At 34.4% G+C, this 21790-nt stretch overlaps 3 protein-coding genes across 3 annotated transcripts in view; 2 read left to right on the top strand and 1 right to left on the bottom strand.

The window, feature by feature from the left end:
* Positions 1 to 665: 665 nt before the first annotated feature.
* LOC115452524 (ribosomal protein 63, mitochondrial) lies at positions 666 to 1304 on the top strand. Its single transcript, XM_030181076.2, has 2 exons — positions 666 to 932; positions 1061 to 1304. The coding sequence occupies exons 1-2, from the start codon at positions 759 to 761 to the stop codon at positions 1205 to 1207; spliced, it is 321 nt and encodes a 106-aa protein (XP_030036936.2). The 5' UTR covers positions 666 to 758; the 3' UTR covers positions 1208 to 1304.
* Positions 1305 to 2242: 938 nt separating this feature from the next.
* Positions 2243 to 14815, bottom strand: LOC115452523 (apoptosis-inducing factor 3). The gene is made up of 4 exons (XM_037436757.1): positions 14700 to 14815; positions 14466 to 14552; positions 11042 to 11376; positions 2243 to 6114 (listed from the first exon to the last, which is right to left on the bottom strand). The coding sequence occupies exons 1-4, from the start codon at positions 14764 to 14766 to the stop codon at positions 4816 to 4818; spliced, it is 1788 nt and encodes a 595-aa protein (XP_037292654.1). The 5' UTR covers positions 14767 to 14815; the 3' UTR covers positions 2243 to 4815.
* Positions 14816 to 15419: 604 nt separating this feature from the next.
* LOC115450940 (oxysterol-binding protein 1) overlaps positions 15420 to 21790 on the top strand; it is a 28652-nt gene continuing 22281 nt past the window's right edge. The window contains exons 1-4 of the mRNA XM_037436722.1: positions 15420 to 15631; positions 17351 to 17539; positions 18841 to 19114; positions 19692 to 19860. Coding sequence (XP_037292619.1) covers positions 15453 to 15631; positions 17351 to 17539; positions 18841 to 19114; positions 19692 to 19860 — 811 coding nt within the window. The 5' untranslated portion in view covers positions 15420 to 15452. The remainder of the gene's footprint in view (positions 15632 to 17350; positions 17540 to 18840; positions 19115 to 19691; positions 19861 to 21790) is intronic.

Raw genomic sequence — 21790 nt, 5'->3', positions numbered from 1 at the left:
ATTTCGCTTATTTATATCAATGCATGATTTAACGAGAAACATCATAACACAAATACCATCGAAAGTACTATAATTATTCCACAACAAATGCGCTTACCAATTTTGTGGACTGCTCCAAAAATTTAAACAATCATCAGCCTCGCGTTTCCATACTTATGAACTAAAATTATAATGTTTATCAGCTATACTACATTAAAAATAATTGATTTCCACACAATTTATTTACGATAAATACGACACTGCCCTACGCTCGCCCGACAGCCATTCTGTCATAGATAATAGATTTATAGGCGAGATGAGAAAAAAATCTGATACTCTGTGTCTATGGTAAAATTTAGCGCTCGTAGGAAAATTATTCCGAACGACGTTATTTATTTATTTATATTATAATTTTATATCGTATAATTTATCACCTACCTGCAGGAAATCAAACATTTATAGCAAATTTTGCAGATACTAGTTTATTATAATGGCCTAGAAAACGAGATCTATGAAGGACTTAAAAAAGTATCATGGATTGTAAAGTAAATAATCATCCTACTAGCTTTAAAATATCTATTTGTTGGAGTAGTCGTTTAAAAAACATAAGTAATCTATGTTTTATAAGCATATGATGTTTATCAGACATGGCGGTACGACTTCTAAATCCTTGGTCTACAGAATAAATTAAAATTAAAATATAACCTCAAATTCACGAGTGTCAAAAAACAAAATTTTTGCGATTCTGAAATCATTAAGTTGGTGGAATAACAAAGAAAATGAAACTTACACTGATATTACTTCGACGAAATCGCATGCCAAATGGTCATATATTTAGAGGCAAAGAACGTCTTGTAAAACAAGTAGAACCGAAACATTTACGCCGTCTAAAGGAAGATTTCGCTGTTGAGGAGCAAAATATGTTTTATTTGCGATTTCCGTACTTGACGGAGGTATGTTTCAATGAATTTGTATATTTTCTGTATTAGTAATTTTCTTTACCAATTACCTTTGAAAATTATGTCACTTCAGTACATCTAAATTATTATAAAAATAATGATGTTTTTAATTCCGCTTATAGGCAGAGAGCTCTGGTCATGCTAAAGCACTAGGAAAATGTGAAGCTAGGAGAGAAGAAGTTCTTGGCAAACATGGCAAAATCTTCAAAGAAGATGTAACATTATATGAAAGATTGCAGCATTTACGAGTCGGTGAAAAATGGGAGTAATTATAATTGTGTTAAATCTTAAAGTTATAGTGTAAAGTTATTATTAGTTTATAGACTAGGATTCTTTTTGCAATTATAAAAAATATTTATCATGAAATTAAATTATTTTATTACATTAACCCCAAATAATCACCGTTTTAAGTATCATGTCAGTTATCTTTGTCAAACAATTATATTTTACAATACACTATTCACATTCCACATCAGTCATTGTCTCATATAATTAATGCATTAACTGCAGCAACAAAAAATAAACTATCCACCAGTGAGGAGCACCATGCATGGAATGCCTTGTGTGACACAGACATTTGACGAAGTAAGTGAATGAGTCTTAAAGAGCACCAATCATTAATTTCATGTGTATTGTGTCCTAAGAAACACCTCTTACATGCACTACAGTCAACATAATATTCTTTGATAGTGAGTCTGAATATGCATTCTCATTAAAAAAAATCTTATTGATTTTTATTGAAAAGGTAGTTGAAATAAATGTGGTTTTATGATTGTGGATCTGGTCCATTATATTGAAGCATTGTCATTAAAAAAACCTTATCGATGCTTATTGAAATGTAGTTGAAATTAATGTGGTTCGATCATTTTAAATCGGGCCTATTATATAAGTTTTGAACCAGTTACTATCAAGTGGAATTGTTAATTTAAGTTCAATGAATTTATAGTTTTTGTTAAGGAATGTCTCGAAGTTAGTCCCAAATTTTGTTAGACTTCCTTTTTGGTGTTAGAAGCCTTTCTGTCATATAGTTGAAAAAATGAGGTCACTTCATATTAAAGTAGGATAAAAGCTGTTGAAAGGTGCAGCCAGAGTATAACTACTGTAGACCTAGGCTGTGCTGTGCACCAGGGCTCCCAAGGACAGGAAGCCACCCAGACCGTTACCAGTAAAATTCTTTGCTCTTGCACGGGTTAATTGTGTTCCACATATAGTCCAGAAGGAGGGCCCATGGTGTCATTTTTGCACCTGGGTCCTTGGATAACAACTACACCACTGGATCCAGTAACTTCATTCAAAGATAATAGTGCACTTGTAATAAAGAGTACATAATTTACTTTACATTTATTTTAACACAAAATCAACATTATGAAGCCTTATATATTACTTATTTGACCACAATAAAATATAGTTTGCTTACAAAAATGGTTGTTGACATTGTTCTACAGTAAATTTTTATACAACAGATGCCATTATGGCTGCAAAAATTCTAAACTTACATGTATCAAATGTACAATAAAATGCATTATTTTGTGACACAATTTCCTGAATTTATGAATATGTTTTAAATACATAAAATAACAAGTTACAAACAGCGTACGCACTTAATATCTATTACTAAATATAAATATATAGTTAAATATTAAAATAATATATAATTATTACTAAAGCATGTGCACCTTAGTTCAGGCCATACTGTGATATTCTAGTATAAGGGCCAACTTTTACATCTTTGTTAGTCATAAGGGAATTATGTTTACAACAGTTAATAACAAACTGTTATAAATTATCTAAATGCTTTTAATAATGTACCTTTTGTGCCTGAAAGTGTTGTTCCTCCGTACATCACACTATATGGCTAATTATAAATTTGCAACAAAAAATGCGCCATGCGTTCATGAAAAAACATATCTTCCCACGGCAGTTGTGTAATGATGGAGAGTAGCGGCTTTTTGGGAAGAAGGGAGACTGGGCAACTGCCCGGAACCTCGCATTCGGACCCCGCGCGATATCCAACTGAAAACCTCTTTTTAGATACTTAATCCCCATTTTACTAACGCATTTTAAGTACGAAATTATTGAAGTCGGGGTTTTTTCGTTCCCGCTCGTGGTTCGCGCCTGATCTGGTCAGGGACATAAAGAAAATAGGCCTTGCCTTGAAAAAAGATCTCTTGGCCGTAGTCGGGTTGGTTAGAGTCGAGATTGATAATGACTAAACAGGTTTCCAAAAATTACTAAAATGCTATTTCGCGTCATATGACAAAATATAATGTTAATGAAAGTAACGTTTAGTAAGGACTTGCGCCTACATTACACGAAAAGCACAGATCATAGGTTATTACATAATACCACGAAGCTCAAAGTACTTAATATTAATATTTTATATTTTATTGTAGATCAGATCTATTATTTCTACAACATGTACTTACTATAACTATAAATATTTAAATTTAGAACCATTTTTATATATACCTACAGGAGTAATAAATATATCACATAATATGTACTTATGCATAATATAAATGTACTCAGTGGATTCAAATTATATAATTATAACATTTAATATCACATACATATAAATTCCGAATATAGTAACTATAATACTTATTACGGTTTAATTTTTTTAATATCAGGAATGGCGGCTCCGTCTGCTTGCAAAGGTTTTTCCGGGATACAATTCCTGCTTTACATTTTGAGGGGAAGAAATTCATAAATATTTGCGGATATTCCATACACATAAAACAACAGGTATGTCCGCTATAGCCAATATGTTAAAATAATTATTACGATAATATATAAGATCTAAAATTACCTACACATAATATACATACAATTTGTATGACAATTTTCACAATGTCCGCTCTATATAATCTTAGAACTCTTTAGGGGTAAAGTACCTAACTATGTTCGTTTGTAGAAGATAATCTCAGGAACTACTGAACCGATTTTAAAAATGATTTAACTTATAGGAAGCTACATTACGGAGCCGCGGCAAGAGCTACTGGGTCATAATTTTTAAACTACCTACCATGGCAATAAACAGTACTTTTATATTTTATAAGTACTTGCGAAATAAACAAATTTGAAAGAATGTATAGATAGGGTAAACATTTTGACAGTGATGATTCTCAATGTTTTGTGTAAATAAGATACCTAAACGAAGACGCAGAAAAAAAGAAATCCAAATACACTTATAACCAATGATGTTATCACGAAAAAAACTTTTTTACTTGCAGAAATACATTTATAAACGTAAAAATAATATTTGACTAAATAAATTTAAATATATTCACAATATACGCAAGTCTGTTGAAATATATTCATGGACCATGGCGCTTAATAATTAGCACTCTAGGCCTGACCTAACCTTTTAAGTCTGAAACTAGAATTACATATATTTAGCCCATTGGCATGACTTGCAATATTTATATATTGTGAACTTAACAAATATTTTTTGTTCTATGTTTTATCACGAATCGCTTTGAGAATATTACACCTTCGATACTAATTATGCCTTGGTGACTTATATAAAGTGGAAACTTTAAGTTAAGTTTATTCATATAATTTGGAATGTGTAAATTATTACACACATAAATTATAAGTAAATATGATGCAAAACTGTTTTAAAATAAGTAATTTAATATTTTTAATTGTTTAATTTTTTACGTTTTCGCCTTAGAGGAATATAAAATAATACTGGTAATAGGACAAAATTCTCAACTGCAATAAATTAGAACGAATCATAAGTAAATCATAAGTAACTAAAGAAAAATTAAAGACTGAAAAAATGCCATTTACTGAAGCATTAAAAACATGAGAAGCAGTTATACTGATATTTCTCCAATGTATACTTTGAAATGCGTCGCCGTTGCAGATTAGCTTAGTGTATGTTCTTCGTCCAAGCGAAAGGGTCGTCTTTTAAATCTTTCTTGTATAGTGACTTGCCTTGATACAGAAACTCGGCAAACTGTGAAACGACGGGGTCTCGCATGCACGACGCCACGGATATCACTTTGTCGGACTCATCGAAGAAGAATATTACGAACTTCAATTCGTCTACGTTTCCGTCGATCATCGAGCTAGCTGGCCTGCCGCAGCCAGCGTACCGTATTGACTTGCCGAACAGCATCGTCCAGAAGTAAGGGACAGTTCTTAGAGGCGTTTCTTTCTTTAGTATGTTGAGAGCAGCAATACGCCCATGGTACTGCGACAAACCGACGTGTCCTATGCTCATGTGCTTATTCCCATACGCAGCTACCGGCGCATACGCGATATCACCCCCGGCGAAAACATGTTTCACGTTAGTTTCCAACTTATCGTTGACGGTGACCGCACCGTTTGCTTCCATGTTGATAGCACTATCATTTAGGAAATCGGTGTTGAATGTTGAACCCACGCCCAAAATGAGCATATCTGCGGGCAGGACGGTTCCGTTAGCCAGCTCCACTGATTTTATCACGCCATTCTCACCGTTACATTTGGTTATTGTGGTTTCAAAGTGGAACTTAACACCCTTATCTTCGAACAATATTTTTAGGCTGTGCCCAATTTCCTGACCAAATATTTGGCCGAGCGGAGCTTTGTCTTTGCCCACGACGGTCATAGATTTTGCTTTATCGTTACACGATGCGGCTGTTTCGAGTCCGATGAAGCTCAGGCCGAGAACAACAACGTCTTTATCTTTATCAGAGCCCAAAGTGGTAAGAATGTTGATGGCGTCTTCAAAGTTCCTCACAGTGAATATATTCTTTAGGTCGATGCCGGGGATATTCGGCACGCGAGGTTTGCATCCGGTCGCGAGATAGAGTGCGCTGTAGCGAAGTTTAGTTCCGTTACTGAGATGAACCAGTCTATCATTAGCTTCCACCTTAGTGGCTTCTACTCCCTTCAGGATTTCAATGTTGGCATCAGTATAATAATCTTGAGATCGTACTTGAAGCTTTTCAATTTCGGTTACAACACCAATTTTGGATACTTTAATTCTGTCGTACGGAAGATGGGGTTCTTTGGCGACGACAATGATCCGTCCCTTGAATCCCTCACTACGTAGCGTCTCGGCACAGGTGGCGCCAGAGGGGCCGCCGCCCACTACCACCACGACAGAATCATCGCAGGGGGAAACTATTCCCATATCCTTGATGCGTTTGTTAGATTTCAAATCGCTGATTTTTGCGCGTACCTGGAAAGGATGAATTGACAGATTACGATTACGAAATATAAATTAAAAATACTCTTTGTTTAAAACTAGGTAAGTTCCCCTTTTCGGGAATATACTTGGACAAGTGCCATCGCATACTGTGACCGCCGTCAATGAACAGTGTGCAAACACTATTTGGGGGACATTGTCAACAGTACAATTATTAAGCATTACAACACGTAGGTAAGTCTAAGTGAATGAATCAGCTCTTTGTAATTCAATTTCTGGCTAGTGTAAACAAGTTCTATAAAAATATCGTATCTAAAAAATATTATAGAAATTACACACCGATCCTGATTAAATCCAAAGAGTCCGCGAAATTACAAATATGTGTCCCACAAATCAAGAACAAAGCTTATAGGCAAAATATTGTATACATAATAATATTACTATATACCTACTGGCCCTTTGGATGACATACTGTCAGACCCTTTACTATCTTATTAATACGACCATGAGAAATATTATTAGATCCACTAACAGCCACAATAAATACAGCATATTTATTATTTACAGTCTTTACGATCAACAACAGTATATCTTCGACCGGTGTGGACAAATATCGGACTCAAGGTGACACAATAATCGAGTAAATAGCGACCAGGTGGCAGACGGCTAAGAAACCTTAACGCAGCGCCAAACACGTCTCCCATAATAAAACAATACTTAAAGGAACGTGGCTTTGAACGCAATCTCGTGACTTGACGCGCCTTTGAATTATTTTATTACATATATTTTATCATTGACATTGATCTGATCAATTCTAGGCTTTATCGCTTCATTGGTTAAGTCGCCTTCTTGGTTTTGAACACTGAGTTTATTCTCATCACAGGTCTGTTAACTAAAAATAACCTACTTATCGTCCTTATATTGGAATCTTTGCTAGATATGGTTCGATAGATAAATGTTTTCTTTCTTTCTATATGGCAATAGGCTCGCTTCCCATTGCCTTGGGATAGACATAAGCTCGATGAAAAGTGAATACATTAGCAAAGGCAAAGGCATTGGTTTTGCACCATGTTCTGCCCCATCGAAGATAAAAATATACATATTCAAGTAGATATCTACTGCATTAACTATTTAAGAGAAGTTAATAAGACCTAAGCTATACGGTTGTCGTTGAATCACGAGGGTAAATATTGAGTCATCGGTAAGCAACGCAACGTCTGACTATCAGAATTCGCCATAGCTTTTAGGTCAGGGTTACCACTTGTTTTTACCCCAATTATTAGCCTTTAGTGCTTCATAGGTATAAGTACTTCAAGACGAGCTAATCAAACTATAATGCCGCCATTTTGAAATTGCATGTAATAATATTCTTGATTATGTCATGCTGAAGGCTTAGCCGATGTGAGATCTTTTGCAAAATAATATTACTTAAATATGTAAGTACTTTTCTGCATGGAAAATAAGTAAGAATCCTGTTGGAAGTTCTATCTGTGTACAATATTTGAACTAAACCTGCAGTTTACGAGTTTTAATTTGTAAATACCAACAATACTTCATAATGCAAACATCCTCATAAACATGCGCATTAACAATACCTACTCGTAAATCAGTAACTAAAAAATAAATATGATATAGAAAATCGCGATAAAATCCGAAAACTAGTTTTATTTTGATAAAAAATAAGATTTAAATTTGCATTCTAGCCTTACGTTTTGTCATGTGGCAACCCTACGCCAGGTACTTACGAGCGTAGTTGGTCAAGGCGAACGAAGGTCAGCCACTTTTGAGATATCGCTACAGGCGGAGGCAATGGAGTTCAGAAAAGCCTTTAGTGTTGAGGCCATGAATGCTACGTTACGTACGGTACTTGTCCGGATACGGAAATCTATTACAAGTGCGCACTTGTGGCATAGAATAAATTATTAAGTACATATTAGCTAGGTAATTAAAAAGGTATTTATTTAATATAATTACTATTAAAGGTACCTGGGAGCACATTGCTATGGTCCCTTATCAAAAAAATTGCAATTTATCGCAAGATATTTAATCAAAACAAGAAATATTATAGTTCTTTCCAAGGTATTGGTGGGAATATCATGAATGTATTCTATTTTTAAAAATCCTGTACTGTAGAGATTTCATTACCTATTTTACTGAGCTGTATTTCATGGTCAATGCCTGATTTAAGGAATCCTATCAAGTTTAATAATATACTTTCTGTTTTATAGTCAAGAGATGTCAAATCGCTTTCAAAGCAAACCTTTGATTAGAAGGCCCGTAATTAGTAACACAGGTATTTGCCTTTGTAGACGGAATAAGACCCCCTAACTACACAACATAATGTTTCTTTTTGCATACAGTACGAGGAAAAGTATTTGAAATTTCTGCATAAATTCGTAAGAACGCCAAGAACGTAAAATAACTGAGTGCGTAACATTTAAATTGTCATTAATCAGGTCACGTAAGTAAACACGACCGGTTTTGTCGCTCTTATGAAAAAGTGGAAATGTACGAACATTTTCCAACATAATATGAAATGTATGTCAATTATAGCATATAATGAATGTATTTTAAACTTCGCAGGAAATAATTAGACATGGCTTGATAAAACCACCGTCTCACAACGTCAATGTAAAACAAAATGAGGTAAGCGCATTACTCACATCCACTAAATTAGTCACAATATGATTTTGCAGGTTACATTTGGATAACAATCTTCTTTTAAACAAATAAAAACATATCATTGAGTAATAGTAACACTAGTAATTTTTAATTTAATTTATTTATGTATTTACTTCTTTATTGTACTAAACAGAAAAAAATGATACAAAGAAGAAAAGAGAGACATAAGGCACATGTATAAATGGCGGTCTTATCGCTCTAGGCAATGTCTTCCAGACAACCATGGGAAGGATATAAAACGAGAAATAGAGAGGGCATAAAATCTGCAGAAATAATTTATAATTTTTTAAAAATAACTGAAAGACATAAAATATTTATCATACACAATATACGGATAGAATATTTTTAAACACGAGCAATATGATCTGCTTTGTTAGTTATGTTACTTATAATGTATATGCGCATAAAATAAATGTTGAAGGCGGTTATTTGAAAAAACCTTTTTAAAAATGGAATACCACAGTTTGAATCCGATTGGTAACGGGTTTAGGCGCGGTGGATGCGGCTCGCAGAGTGTAGATCTCGCAGACTTTTTGAAAGTCAAAGGTTCTTTAAAGGTGAAGGGAGAGATCGTGATAAAAGCGCGTGCCATCCGTGTATTGATATTTAATGTGAATCGGATATAGTTATACGTAAATTATATTTTAGAGAATAAATTTTAAATATATTTATAGAAGCGAGTAAATGGTAATCAATAATAGCTCCCTCGGTCTAGCGAAATATTCTGGTTTCGACATCGAAATCGGGCAATACTTGTGTGGATTTTTCGGATACGATTTTACCGGAAGTAAAATCTCGATACGGGTTACCATTAAGGTCCGTGTAGACACCAATAATTTAGAACATGCGAAAAAAATGGGATGCACCGACACAACCTCCAATTGAAGTGTGATGCGAGCAGTTGGATCTAGTCTCGGTCTCTTACAACACGACTTTCGGATAGGTAAAGGAATTCTTTTATAAAAAATGGATGTCATGGAGTGTTATTCCAGTTATGGCATGTTAATGAGTCACAGTAAGATGTATTCTAATTCATAATGAGATAGAAAATTGCATCTAAACAAACATAATAGTATTACGCTTAGTACGTGGGAAAAGCAAGTTCAGTTTCGAAATTGATTTCTCTTTACAAATTTCTTTCTTACACAATTTAAAATTTATTTTTTTCGTAGCAGTTATTATTTCGAATGTTATATTTAATTAGTAAAATACACTTCGACAAAAACTAACCTACATAACATTCTAAGAAAAATAAAATAGGTACGAAGTATTTCAATGCCAAGTGAATTCGGCCGTTACTAGTTATTGCACCAGTGCGGGTGCACTACCACAAAACATAACAGTTTGGTAAAGCAAAGGTGCCAAGACAATGAAACAGTTTCGAATCAGTTTCAAACAGGATTGTATAATTTTACAGCCATGAGTGGTGGCCAAGGCAAGACAAGCGTAGCGTGGGCCGTCCAGCGGCAAGATGGGTGTACGATATTGTAAGAATTGCGGGTCGAACCTGGATGCGATTGGCTCGGGACCGAAAAAGATGGCATGATGTGAGAGAGGCCTATACCCAGCAGTGGGACTCTACAGGCTGTGGATGATGATGATGAAGTGAAAAAGATGTTTCTACATAAAAAAAAATTACGGAGAAAAAAAATTGGTTTACTATTTTGTACTGATTACAAATATGTCTTTAACAAGTAAAATATATATACGTTTTTTTCATGATGACGTCGAAACTGTATCGCCTGACAAGGGATAACCTTGTTCATTAATATTCCATCTGGACAACCCTACACTTACAACAGGTGCAGTGGAGTCATTTCGCTATAAAAAATGCGATAAAGAAAGCTCAAGCCGCTAACACACATTGCCGCGAAATCGTTTCTCCACCAATATATGCAGGTCAAATGCAAAATTTGTCAGAGAGAATCTTATAATGTAAATCACCTGGCCTTTCGAATGCGTGAGATGCATACTGTTTACAAAGCTCTAACATACAAACTAGAACCTGTCGACAGGTTGTATTTACAAACTATCTCTCTTGTAAAGATGTAAAAATCATTTTCCTTATAACGCGATATGAACATGCACGTCATGCTCATAGTGAGATAACGTATTTTATTTAATGTAAAAATTTGACATAAGAAGGTATTCAAATTAGAGATTGATCTTTGTAAAAAAAAATCGAAGCAACAGCAATTAGAGTACGCTACATCTAGTTATAATATTTAAGTAACGTATTCTATCCTAACTTATAAGGAAATATGATAAAAATAAATACCTTAACTTCTCCCTTCTCCGTCACGGTTACTTGGTAGCACGGCAGGGAGTCGAATCCTGGGAAATCTTCGATGTCACCTGTCTTAATGTTGAAGCAGGCGCCGTGCCATTGACACCGCACCCTGCCGTCTGCTAACGCGCCAGACACCAGGGGCGCTCCGTAATGCGTACATTTTGTACCCAAAGCATTAAACTCGCCTTTCTGTTTTACCAAGAGCACTTTTCCGTGGTCGCCAATGTCAAACACTTTCATTTCGTTGTCTTTGAGGTCATTTTCTTTACACACCACGGATTCCACGTAATTGCTACTGGATTCCATACGGGATATCGTACCACCTGTTTAAAGAAAAAAAAACGCTAAGAATTTGAATTTCAAATAGAGAGAGCGTGACATTTTTTTTCAAGTTATAAAAAGTTATCGATATTGTTCCTTTTTGTTCACAGTTTACAGGCACGAAATGATTCGATACTTGTACCTATATTCCTTGCACGCACACTTACGCCTTTTATCCCCATAGTGGTAGGCAGGAACAACTAGTGCACTGACTTTCTGCCATGTGTATTCTACTAACCCATGATTTGATAAAACCCGAGTCTATCGCCATAACGGGCACAAATTCCAGGATCCGGGAGGATACTGAGTAGAAAAAGCCAATATCACTTTGCCCGACACGGGGACCGAACCCGAGACCTCAGTACTGCAACCTTACCGCAATACAACTACGCCATCGAGGCAGTATATTCGTTGCATTAAAAAGAAAAACAGCTTTCGCTTTCACTGTCTTTTACCACATGTAGCTTAAGTATTTCTAAACACGCTATATGGTTATAAATATCTCCCATAATATGATGTTATATTTAACTAGCTTTTGCTCGTGGCTTCGGCCGCGTGATGGAGTTTTCCGGATTAAAGACCCGCTGTAGGTATATTTTCCCGGGATAGAAAGTAGCCAATAACCTTGCCAGGGTTTTAAACTACCTCAATATCAAAATTTACCAAAATATTCTTTCAGAAGATTTTGAGAAAATCGATAACATACTTACAGATAAACTGAAAAGGGGACTTTGTTTATAATATGTAGAGATCTGTATTGTCAAATACGGCAAGAAAAATAATATCGTTTTTATTTTATAAATATGGGTTCATTGAAATCTTTAACACCTTATTATAAAACCAGTACAGTCACACAATATTTTTTTTATTGTAAGTTTGTATAATTTCAACAAAATTTAATTTAAAAAAATATATTAATTATGCTATTATTCGATTATCTATTATTTAATACAAAAGAATGACCACGCACATTGTCTTATATTGCTTGCATAACTTATCCGATAATACGACTAAACAATGCCAGAGATAAACGACTACTTCGTACTTCACATAAAATTCCACGCAAAACTGGGTCGCGCGAAGCCTTCGACATACATATTAATGAGACATTTTATCGTGCACAGGGATAAAGAAAATGAGAAAAGGCAGATCAAATATTGTACACCTCAGTTATTATATCTATGACGTAGTTTGAGTAATCTATGAATATAAATAACATTGAAATTTTTGTATTATGTGTTTATTGAATTTCTTCTTATTGGTTTCTTGTTGCTCGGGGCATCAGCAAAATTTTGCGCCACAAAGGACCAGGCGCAAGCAAAACAAAGGTCATTTCAAGAAATAAGTGTCACATACGCTCCCCGTTAGTCACTGATATATGCGGCAAAAGTAAAAGAAATCTGTTTTTTTTTATGTATGTATTTTATCGCCCCCGTAAAAAACGTGCTGCCAGGGCTGAACATACAATTATAATATTTGTCCCAACCGAATTTGCATTTTCAGGTGCATTCACGAACAAAACTTAACTTTATCATAATACATTTAACTTAATTTTGTAAAAAAGCAATTTAAATTTTTCTTTTTATATATAGGTGATTAAGTAAATTTAAGGTGCCCTAAGCAGGTATATATCACAGATTAAAATAAAATATTGCAAAATTCTAAGTTTCATTTGTTTCAAGCCACAATTGTGATTATGTAATTGTGGAATACTCTTCTCCTTATATGAAGAATCTAGCCTCATGTTCCTAAATGGGCTAAAACTTATTGTTTTTTTTTTGTCTAAGGAGCTTTGTCATATGTTACAAATTAAGTTGCTCTATACATCCACTTCAATTGGCTCCCTACACTATAGTTGCTAATAATAACTAATAACTAACTATTGCAACTCATTATGTCATATAATTATTTCATTACAGAAAATTTATGAATAGACCAAGGCTTTTAATGCAGTATGACATCATTCCACAAATGTATGTAAGGCATTTTATGTAATAGAAGAAAAGGAACTAAACTTTAATAAATGTAACTCTAATTTAGTGCTTACAAAATACCTAACAAGTGAGAAGGAGCCATATAACCAGATTCCTACCTTCCCTTTATGTAGTATTTATATACAATCTAATTATCATTAGAACAATTTGCAGACCACATTTATGTGTAGTAGTACCTATATGTTATGTCTGGTTAACTTGTGGAATATTTCACCTTTAGCCACTGATAGCTAAACATGTATATTTTATTAATCCATTTAAGAACATGTTTAAAAATACTTTTGGTATTGTTTTTCTATATGACACAAATTGTCCACCAGTCAGTCACATGCAACTAATTAGTAAAAAAATTCATCATTAATTTAAAACAGATTTTTAAGTGCCAGCAAATAAAGCTTTATTTACTCCCCTAAACCAAAATGAAATGATTTACAGTTTTCAATGTTTCATAAATTATGCAGCCTTCATGGTCAAAGGGGTGACTGAGGTGTTGGTCGTCCGAAAATTCAAAGTTACAATATCTACCTACATTTTAAAATGTTTGCTATTTATGGTCTGATCAAAGCAGAATGCTAGCAGTGTTTGCTCTCTCTCCCTCTCTTCTGTAGTCTTATTATTACAATAGATTGAGACTGGTCTTGATTACCAAAATTTTGTTGGAGAATTTATTAATATTTATGAGTTTATTAAGTAATTAGTAATCATTTTTTAGTATAACTATTTTTTAATATTAATGCTTCTATTTCTACAAGATTATTATGAATTTAAAATTACATAAAATAAACTAAGCTATATATACATATAAGTCATAATAAGAAAGGTATAATTGTTACTTATTTTAACTTCTATAAATACATAAATATTCAATCTTACCACATAAGTAGTCTTTTCAAATGTAATAAACAGAAAAACTGTGGTAAAAATCTTCATTAAAAAAACTACATTGTTTATAAATTGTATTTCATAATAATTTTTAATGTGATAAAAAGAAGCACATAGTTAAGAATCACTGGTCATAGTTTTATGTAAGTATAATTATCCCATCTTGTGATGAAATAAGCGGTTAAAAATACTTGTTGGTATCATAAAAAACTTACGTCTTTCATTTGAGTTTCCATTTTGACCATTGTTCGGAGAGTATGATCTCGAGTAAGAACTACCCATACTGCTTTTATTTGTAGGACCTACAAATACAACGTCAAAATTATACACAAAAGCACGTAAATTTGATCAGTTGTAAGCAACAGCTGATATCTGACAACTGAAAATGTAGATTTACACAATAGTCAAACAAAGATCTATCCGAGATTCATTAAAACAAATTATTTCACCTTGGACGAAATATTTCGCGACCTTCCTTACTAAAACACTACTTCTGTTGTGAATGAATACAACCATAGTAAAAGTGTTTTGAATTTTTCGGTCTGCGGGGTGTGCGCCTGTCAAATACCGGAACTTACAGTGTTGCAAATATAAAAGTTTGAAAAATCTCGATAACTAAGTAAAAACATCATATAGGATATAACCTTAAACTGATTGAAGAAGTAAAGGGATAAAAAATAAATAAAACAAATCTGCAAATCCTTGACGCCCAATATCAAAGACGCTAACAAAACAGAACAACTCCACCCGAACTTTTGATGTTAAGTGCTTATCGTAAGCTCAAAACAGGAAAAACAATCGTGTCCATACATACACATAATACATATTATCAGACATATTATGCGATCTAAATTCTGTTGAATAATTCCACCATAATTTTCCATAGAATAGAAAATCCGCCCCAAACTGATGACTGATCCGCCCACGTTAATTGACATTGTAATTTACTGCTCAGACGTCAGTCTATGAGTAGTAAATTACAATATAATTTTACTTCAGCGCGAACTGTAAATAAATATATACCTATTGAGCAGCCTTTTATTTGTTCTCATTGATAATACAAATAGGGACGAAATCAGAAATACATAAAAATCTGTGTTATTTGGAACGTTGATGAGATGTCAAAGTCAAGTTTTTATGATCTGTTGATTGATTTTGATATGGTGGAAGGGCGACAGACGTGGCTATAGAAGTTGTGTATTATGTTTTCTAATAAAAATATTGAATTTGCACGTAAAATGTCTGATGTAATCGTGCCTAAAGGTCAACCAATACCTGGAGATCCCGAGAAGAAGGGATGGCTGTTTAAATGGACGAATTACCTAAAGGGTTATCAAAGAAGATGGTTCGTGTTGTCGAACGGCTTATTATCATATTACAGGTAGGTATTTCTAAATTAGTACTTTAAATCGACGGGATAGTGTTAAAAAAATACTTAAATACTTAAAGTCATCCCTGATACCCATGTAATATCAAAACTCTTTAAGGTACGACAGTGTGACGCAGTGAAAATGCGATGTTTTAAGACTGGTGACAAATTTCATCGATTATTTTTCTTTTTTACATACATATTACAAACGCAGTCGAGTTCTCTATTATTTAACACAAAAGTAAAAAATATTTTTTAATAATATTCCTTACATTTCTTGGACGTAGGCCTTATAATTTCCTTAATAAATCACATTTGGCAACGACAGCTGACGCCAAGGACATGCTATTATGGTTACCACATAGTAAAAAAACGTATTGAGGAAAATTATACAGATGTAATGTGTTGAAAGCTCCAAAATATATAATTGTGGACTTTGTAACACATTATAAGTTATTTTTCTCTCATCTTTGTTAATCCTACAAAAGACCTTCAAATTACACTTATGTTTCAAGGTTATAGTAACTAATTTCCATTGGTTTATTGTGTTAACGTATTGCAGAGTACAAGTAATTAACAAAGACTTGCAATGTATGCCAGTATGTTATGATTTTGCCAGAAGTGTGCTAAATATTAGCTTTTAGCTATGCCTAGACTAGTCTAAAATAAAATTTACAGTTACTTAAAAACAAATGTAATGTATAAGATGTTAATTATTTTTTGGTACAGCTTTTGAGTGATTGTTTGTGAATAAACAATATTAATTTTCTATATGAAAACTTAATATTAATATAACACAAGAATAACATCTATGTTTTGTAAGAACTACTTTTACTTTGAATGTTGCAAATGACAGAATCAGTAACTCACAATGTTGTGTAATATTTTAACTTATATATTTAAAAAAAAATGTTAATAAGGTGCAGTATAATTTTTTTAAAAAACATAATTTATGATAGCTTTTGGCTATTTAGAATTGTTTAAGAATAATTAATGGTTATGTAAATATTGCTGTTCAAACAAGGTCTTAAGAGTGCATACAACAAGCATAAGACTCATCACAGACAACAGTAAGACTAAATCATAGTGTGCAGTATTATTCAAATGCTCTTCCAAATATTGCAAACATTAACTGCAACACCATAAGTTAATTAATAATTAACAATCATCAAGTAGTCTCCAATTCCCTTAACCTTAAATATAACTTTATCTTATAATGCATTCAACACCTATGTAAAACATACAAATTAAACTCTAGATTTACTATATGTTGCAATTGTATTGACATTGTGTGACCTTACAATTTATTGATTGGTCTGATCAAAGTCCATTGTGGGTGTCTTGGTCTTTACAGCTTTATTTTTTGTATAGTGAAGCTGTTATATCCCTGTAGTTGGTAGTACAAATATTATGTAACTGTACAATTTACATACAATTTATAATTTTGCATTGACACATTTTTATTTAAACACAATTGAAATTCATTTGAATATTTTAATTAAAATTTTTGTTTATTTAACCCTATATATAAGAAAACATTTTTTATATTTATACTACTTGAAATGATGATTAATTCAGAATTTTAATTAGCAGGACACAACAGCGCACACTAAGTTCTTAATTACCCTGATGAAAATTATTGTTTGAATTATTCGCAAACTAATTAAATAGCCTTTTGAAACATTAAACATTGTAAACTTTACAAAATTAATACATTATTCTTTTTTTCAGGAACCAAGCGGAGATGGCGCACACATGTCGCGGTACAATATCACTTCTCGGCGCTCTAATCCACACGGCTGACAGTTGCACGTTCGTAATCAGTAATGGAGGCACGCAGACATTCCACATCCGCGCCCATGACGAGGTGGAGCGCCAGAGCTGGGTCACGGCACTCGAACTGGCCAAAGCTAAGGCTATGTTAGTATTGCATATTATATTATTTCACATCAAACAATCTTTATTGTAATGACGTCAGACTAGTTTTTAATCAAAAAATTCAGGAACTGTTAAATAGATATGGATAGAATTTGGCTGATATTTAGTCCATATCCTGGCTCAACATTATGTGCTATTTTTATAGTGGTACAATACACAGTAACTTTTATCCTGTGAAAGATCTTTCTTGCAAGTGAAGATATTATTTTTTCATTAAAACTATTGTACAATACATTCATATAGAACAGCAAAATGCAAAATGATATTGCTACAATAGGCATAAATACGTAAATAAATTATAACGATAATTACCAAGCTTATAACTATTTGTGGTATAATTCTAAATCTGGACAAACCATAGCCGTATGATTATTGACAATAATTGAACCTATAACATTGGCTCTCAGACCTCTGTGAATAATAATTATGAATGATCTAATATCGTCATTCTACTTCCCACATCCGAAACTAAAATGGCGATGGCGCAATCAGTCATCACATTGCTTTTTTATAAGTGGTATGACTTTAAATACTCTAGGTCTAGGTTAACTAAACACAAACTTGTTGGAAAACCTAATTGTATATTAAAATCAAAGTCCATCACACTTACGCATATAACTTACATCATACATAGTGAGCATGTCAAATGAACTTTATTCTGATTGGTCCATTTTTGATGTCGATCCGAAGATAGCGATTGGGATCGACTGAAATCAGTCTGTAGACCAACAAGTAGTAATGTATTTTTGTCAATTCGCGCACGGCAAGTGACTCCACTGCACCTGATGGTAAGTGGAGTAGGATCCAATAGAATGTTGACTGACGAGACATGATTACCCTTCGGTAGTCGACACAATTATGTCAGCCTATTGGAACCGAATATACACAGGCTGATGCCGGAACGCGACACACTTACGTGGGCCACTATGGCGGGTTTTAACACTTGGTGTATTGTGGTTGCTATCCAGGCGGATATGAAATATAGGGGAATGAGTTATATGACGATGTAGCTCTGGAACACAAATATATACAAGAACAGACATTTTCTTTTCACTCTGGAGGCTGTATCCAGTAAAGCCCAATGCCATTGTGTTCAATCTGGAATTCAAGCCTGGAACTTTACGGCATTGGTTTTAGCGCTCAACCACTACGACTACGCCACCTAGGCAAGATGCACAGACTTGCTAGATACATTGTAAATTTAAATAACAATTAACTAGTGAACTAGTGTACACATTTTCAATTTCTTTTAATGTGTCTAAATAAATGTTAAATTATTTTAGTCGAGCGCAAGAATCCGACGACGACGAAGACCAGATGACGACCGGCACTGTAGCTGTCGGCAGCAACGAAGGAGACAGCGAAGACGCCGGCGGCATAGCTCGGGAGCTGGCGGCGCGGTTCCACGACCTGCGCACGTGCTCCGAGCTCGTCACGCGCCACGGAGCCGCTCTCCAGAGGTCGCTTGTCGATCTCGAGACGCCGCCCACTGATACCACCAATCAGGTGTCCGAGAGAGCCACACTCTTCAGGATATCTTGTAATGCAATGATGAATGTAAGTTGTGTTTCAGTATCTTCTATTACTATGCTCTCGTAATGCACCTAAATACAGAGGCGGCGCAAGACGCTTTTTTAAGCCTGTTGTAGAAAAAATTTGCCTTTGGTTTTGACAACAAGCTAGCTCCTGCCTGCCTGACTGACGCCTAGTCTTGGATATTTGATTGGCCAAATATTGCAAATATTTGTATTTGAATAAGTATTTCCGTTTGTGGGCCAATCAAACCTCATGTTTCTTTATAAGCTATAAATTGGCGTATAGGCCAAAAACATGCTTTTTGCCAAAGTAGTTTGTAAACTTAATAAGATACTCGATATATTTGTCTACTAGGCATTGCTCGTAGCCACGACCATGTGAAAAACATAAAACTGAATAATGCCACTGTGTACTTTTACGGGATAAAAAGTGGCCAATATTATTATGCTAATTCAAAATAAGGTTAACTGTGTGCTAAATCCGCAAAGTTTATGCATTTACTTATACCTAGATCCAACATATTCACGAACATTCTAACTTACAATACTAGTGAGATCATGTTAGTAAGAAGTAAGCAAGGAGTTTTGTGTATGTGTAGGCGTGCTCTGAATTCATGAGCGCGGCGGCGGCGTCGAGCAGGCGCATGTCGCGCGCGCTGCAGCACGAGCGCGACCAGAAGCTGCGCCTGCAGGAGGTGGTCGAGCAGCTCGCCCGACAACACGACACGCTCGAGAAAACCGTCAACGCACGGACTACGCCGCATCCAGGTACGTGCCAATACACAGGTACAGTCAGCGACAAATTAATGTATACTTTCATAGGCAGATGTCTAATATAAATTACTTTGTTAAGTATATATATTTGGCCTTTATATTGTATACTGTATACATTAATTTGAGACTAATAGTACGTAAAGTCACACCGACGCGAAATTATTTTTCACATCTGCCTAAATTTCGACGGTTGATATAATCGCTATGGTGGAACTTTACGATCGTAAACTTATTGGAAATTACCACATGAAGTCATTGTGAGAACCAATTTATACAAAAGAGTGACAAACTTTGTCAGAAGTATTATAAATCAGTCAGTTTTTAGATAAGGCGATGGAATGACCTATCTGAGTTTAAATATTGTAAATGTATGGGGTGAGTGAAATGTATCTTATGCATAGTGCATAGTAGGACGGTAAAATTACATTTATATTCCATACATAAAATTATTTTGTCTCATAATGGGAGTAGCTTCGTTTGAAACCCTTTCTAATTATTCGCTTGTTTGCAAAATCTAAATGTCAGATTTATTATTATGCGTTTCCAACTAACAGATAAAAAATAATTTCAAGGATCTGATTAAGCTTCTTGTTATAAATACAGGTTGAGGTATTTGCAATTAAATAAAAACTTATGAATAAAGAAATACTTACTAAATTTTTTTAAAGTTCTACACTAAAACATAAAATCCTGCTCATATAGAGAAACATAAAACTGTGAAGATTCATATTAATTCCTATGTAATTATTTGTATTACCTATACTTAGTCTGGCCATAAATACTGTTACACTTAATTATAAAAAAATATTACATTTGAATTTCGAATCTGTCATTTTTATACGATTGTTCATTGTGTTTTCTCATTTTGGCGCCAATACATTGTAAAATATTTTGCGATATTAAAATGGTGTGGGGTGATAAAGAGAACCGAATCGCTGTGATAGCATTACACAAAGTAGGTATGGAGCCAAATGCAATTTTTAAAACTCTCCATACACTTGGTATTAGTAAAATGTTTGTGTACCGGGCTATTAATAGGTACAATGAGACCTCCTCTGTTTGTGACAGAAAAGATCTGGCCGTCCACGTAGTGTTCGTACGAAAAAGGTGGTCAAAGCAGTAAGGGAAAGAATTCGAAGAAATCCTGTCCGAAAGCAAAAGATTTTATCTCGGGAAATGAAGATAGCACCTAGAACCATGTCGCGTATTTTAAAAAGATGACTTAGGACTTGCAGCCTATAAGAGACGCACTGGCCATTTCTTAACTGATAATTTAAAGAAGAATAGGGTGGTAAAATCGAAACAACTACTGAAGCGGTACGCAAAGGGAGGTCACAGAAAAATTTTGTTTACGGATGAGAAAATTTTTACAATTGAGCAACATTTTAACAAACAAAATGACCGTATTTATGCTCAAAGCTCTAAGGAAGCTTCCCAATTAGTCGACAGAGTGCAACGTGGACATTATCCGACTTCAGTGATGGTTTGGTGGGGTGTTAGCTATGAAGGAGTGACTGAGCCATATTTTTGTGAAAAGGTATCAAAACATCGGCACAAGTGTATCAAGATACCATTCTTGAGAAGGTAGTTAAGCCCCTTAACATCACCATGTTCAATAACCAAGTATGGTCCTTCCAGCAAGACTCGGCGCCGGGTCATAAAGCTCGGTCCACGCAGTCTTGGTTGGAATCGAACGTTTCGGACTTCATCAGAGCTGAAGACTGGCCGTCGTCTAGTCCCGATCTTAATCCGCTGGATTATGATTTGTGGTCAGTTTTAGAGAGTACAGCTTGCTCTAAACGCCATGATAATTTGGAGTCCCTAAAACAATCTATACGATTGGCAGTGAAGAATTTTCCCATGGAAAGAGTGCGTGCTTCTATTGATAACTGGCCTCATCGTTTAAAGGACTGTATTGCAGCCA

Source organism: Manduca sexta, chromosome 9 (assembly GCF_014839805.1).
Source record: "Manduca sexta isolate Smith_Timp_Sample1 chromosome 9, JHU_Msex_v1.0, whole genome shotgun sequence".
Taxonomy (NCBI): domain Eukaryota; kingdom Metazoa; phylum Arthropoda; class Insecta; order Lepidoptera; family Sphingidae; genus Manduca; species Manduca sexta.
Note: the sequence above shows the minus strand (reverse complement) of the source record. Positions and strands in the feature narration are given on the sequence as shown.

What these genes read in the sequence shown, in the direction of transcription:
- LOC115452523 (XM_037436757.1), bottom strand. Translation starts at nt 14,766, where the DNA reads ATGGTTGTATTCATTCACAACAGAAGTAGTGTTTTAGTAAGGAAGGTC. An exon ending in CGCGAAATATTTCGTCCAAG is followed by an intron (nt 14,553 to 14,699) that starts GTGAAATAATTT and finishes TTGTATTTGTAG; the next exon opens with GTCCTACAAATAAAAGCAGT. An exon ending in CGGAGAAGGGAGAAGTTAAG is followed by an intron (nt 6,115 to 11,041) that starts GTATTTATTTTT and finishes CATCCTTTCCAG; the next exon opens with GTACGCGCAAAAATCAGCGA.
- LOC115452524 (XM_030181076.2), top strand. Translation starts at nt 759, where the DNA reads ATGAAACTTACACTGATATTACTTCGACGAAATCGCATGCCAAATGGT. An exon ending in GATTTCCGTACTTGACGGAG is followed by an intron (nt 933 to 1,060) that starts GTATGTTTCAAT and finishes TTCCGCTTATAG; the next exon opens with GCAGAGAGCTCTGGTCATGC.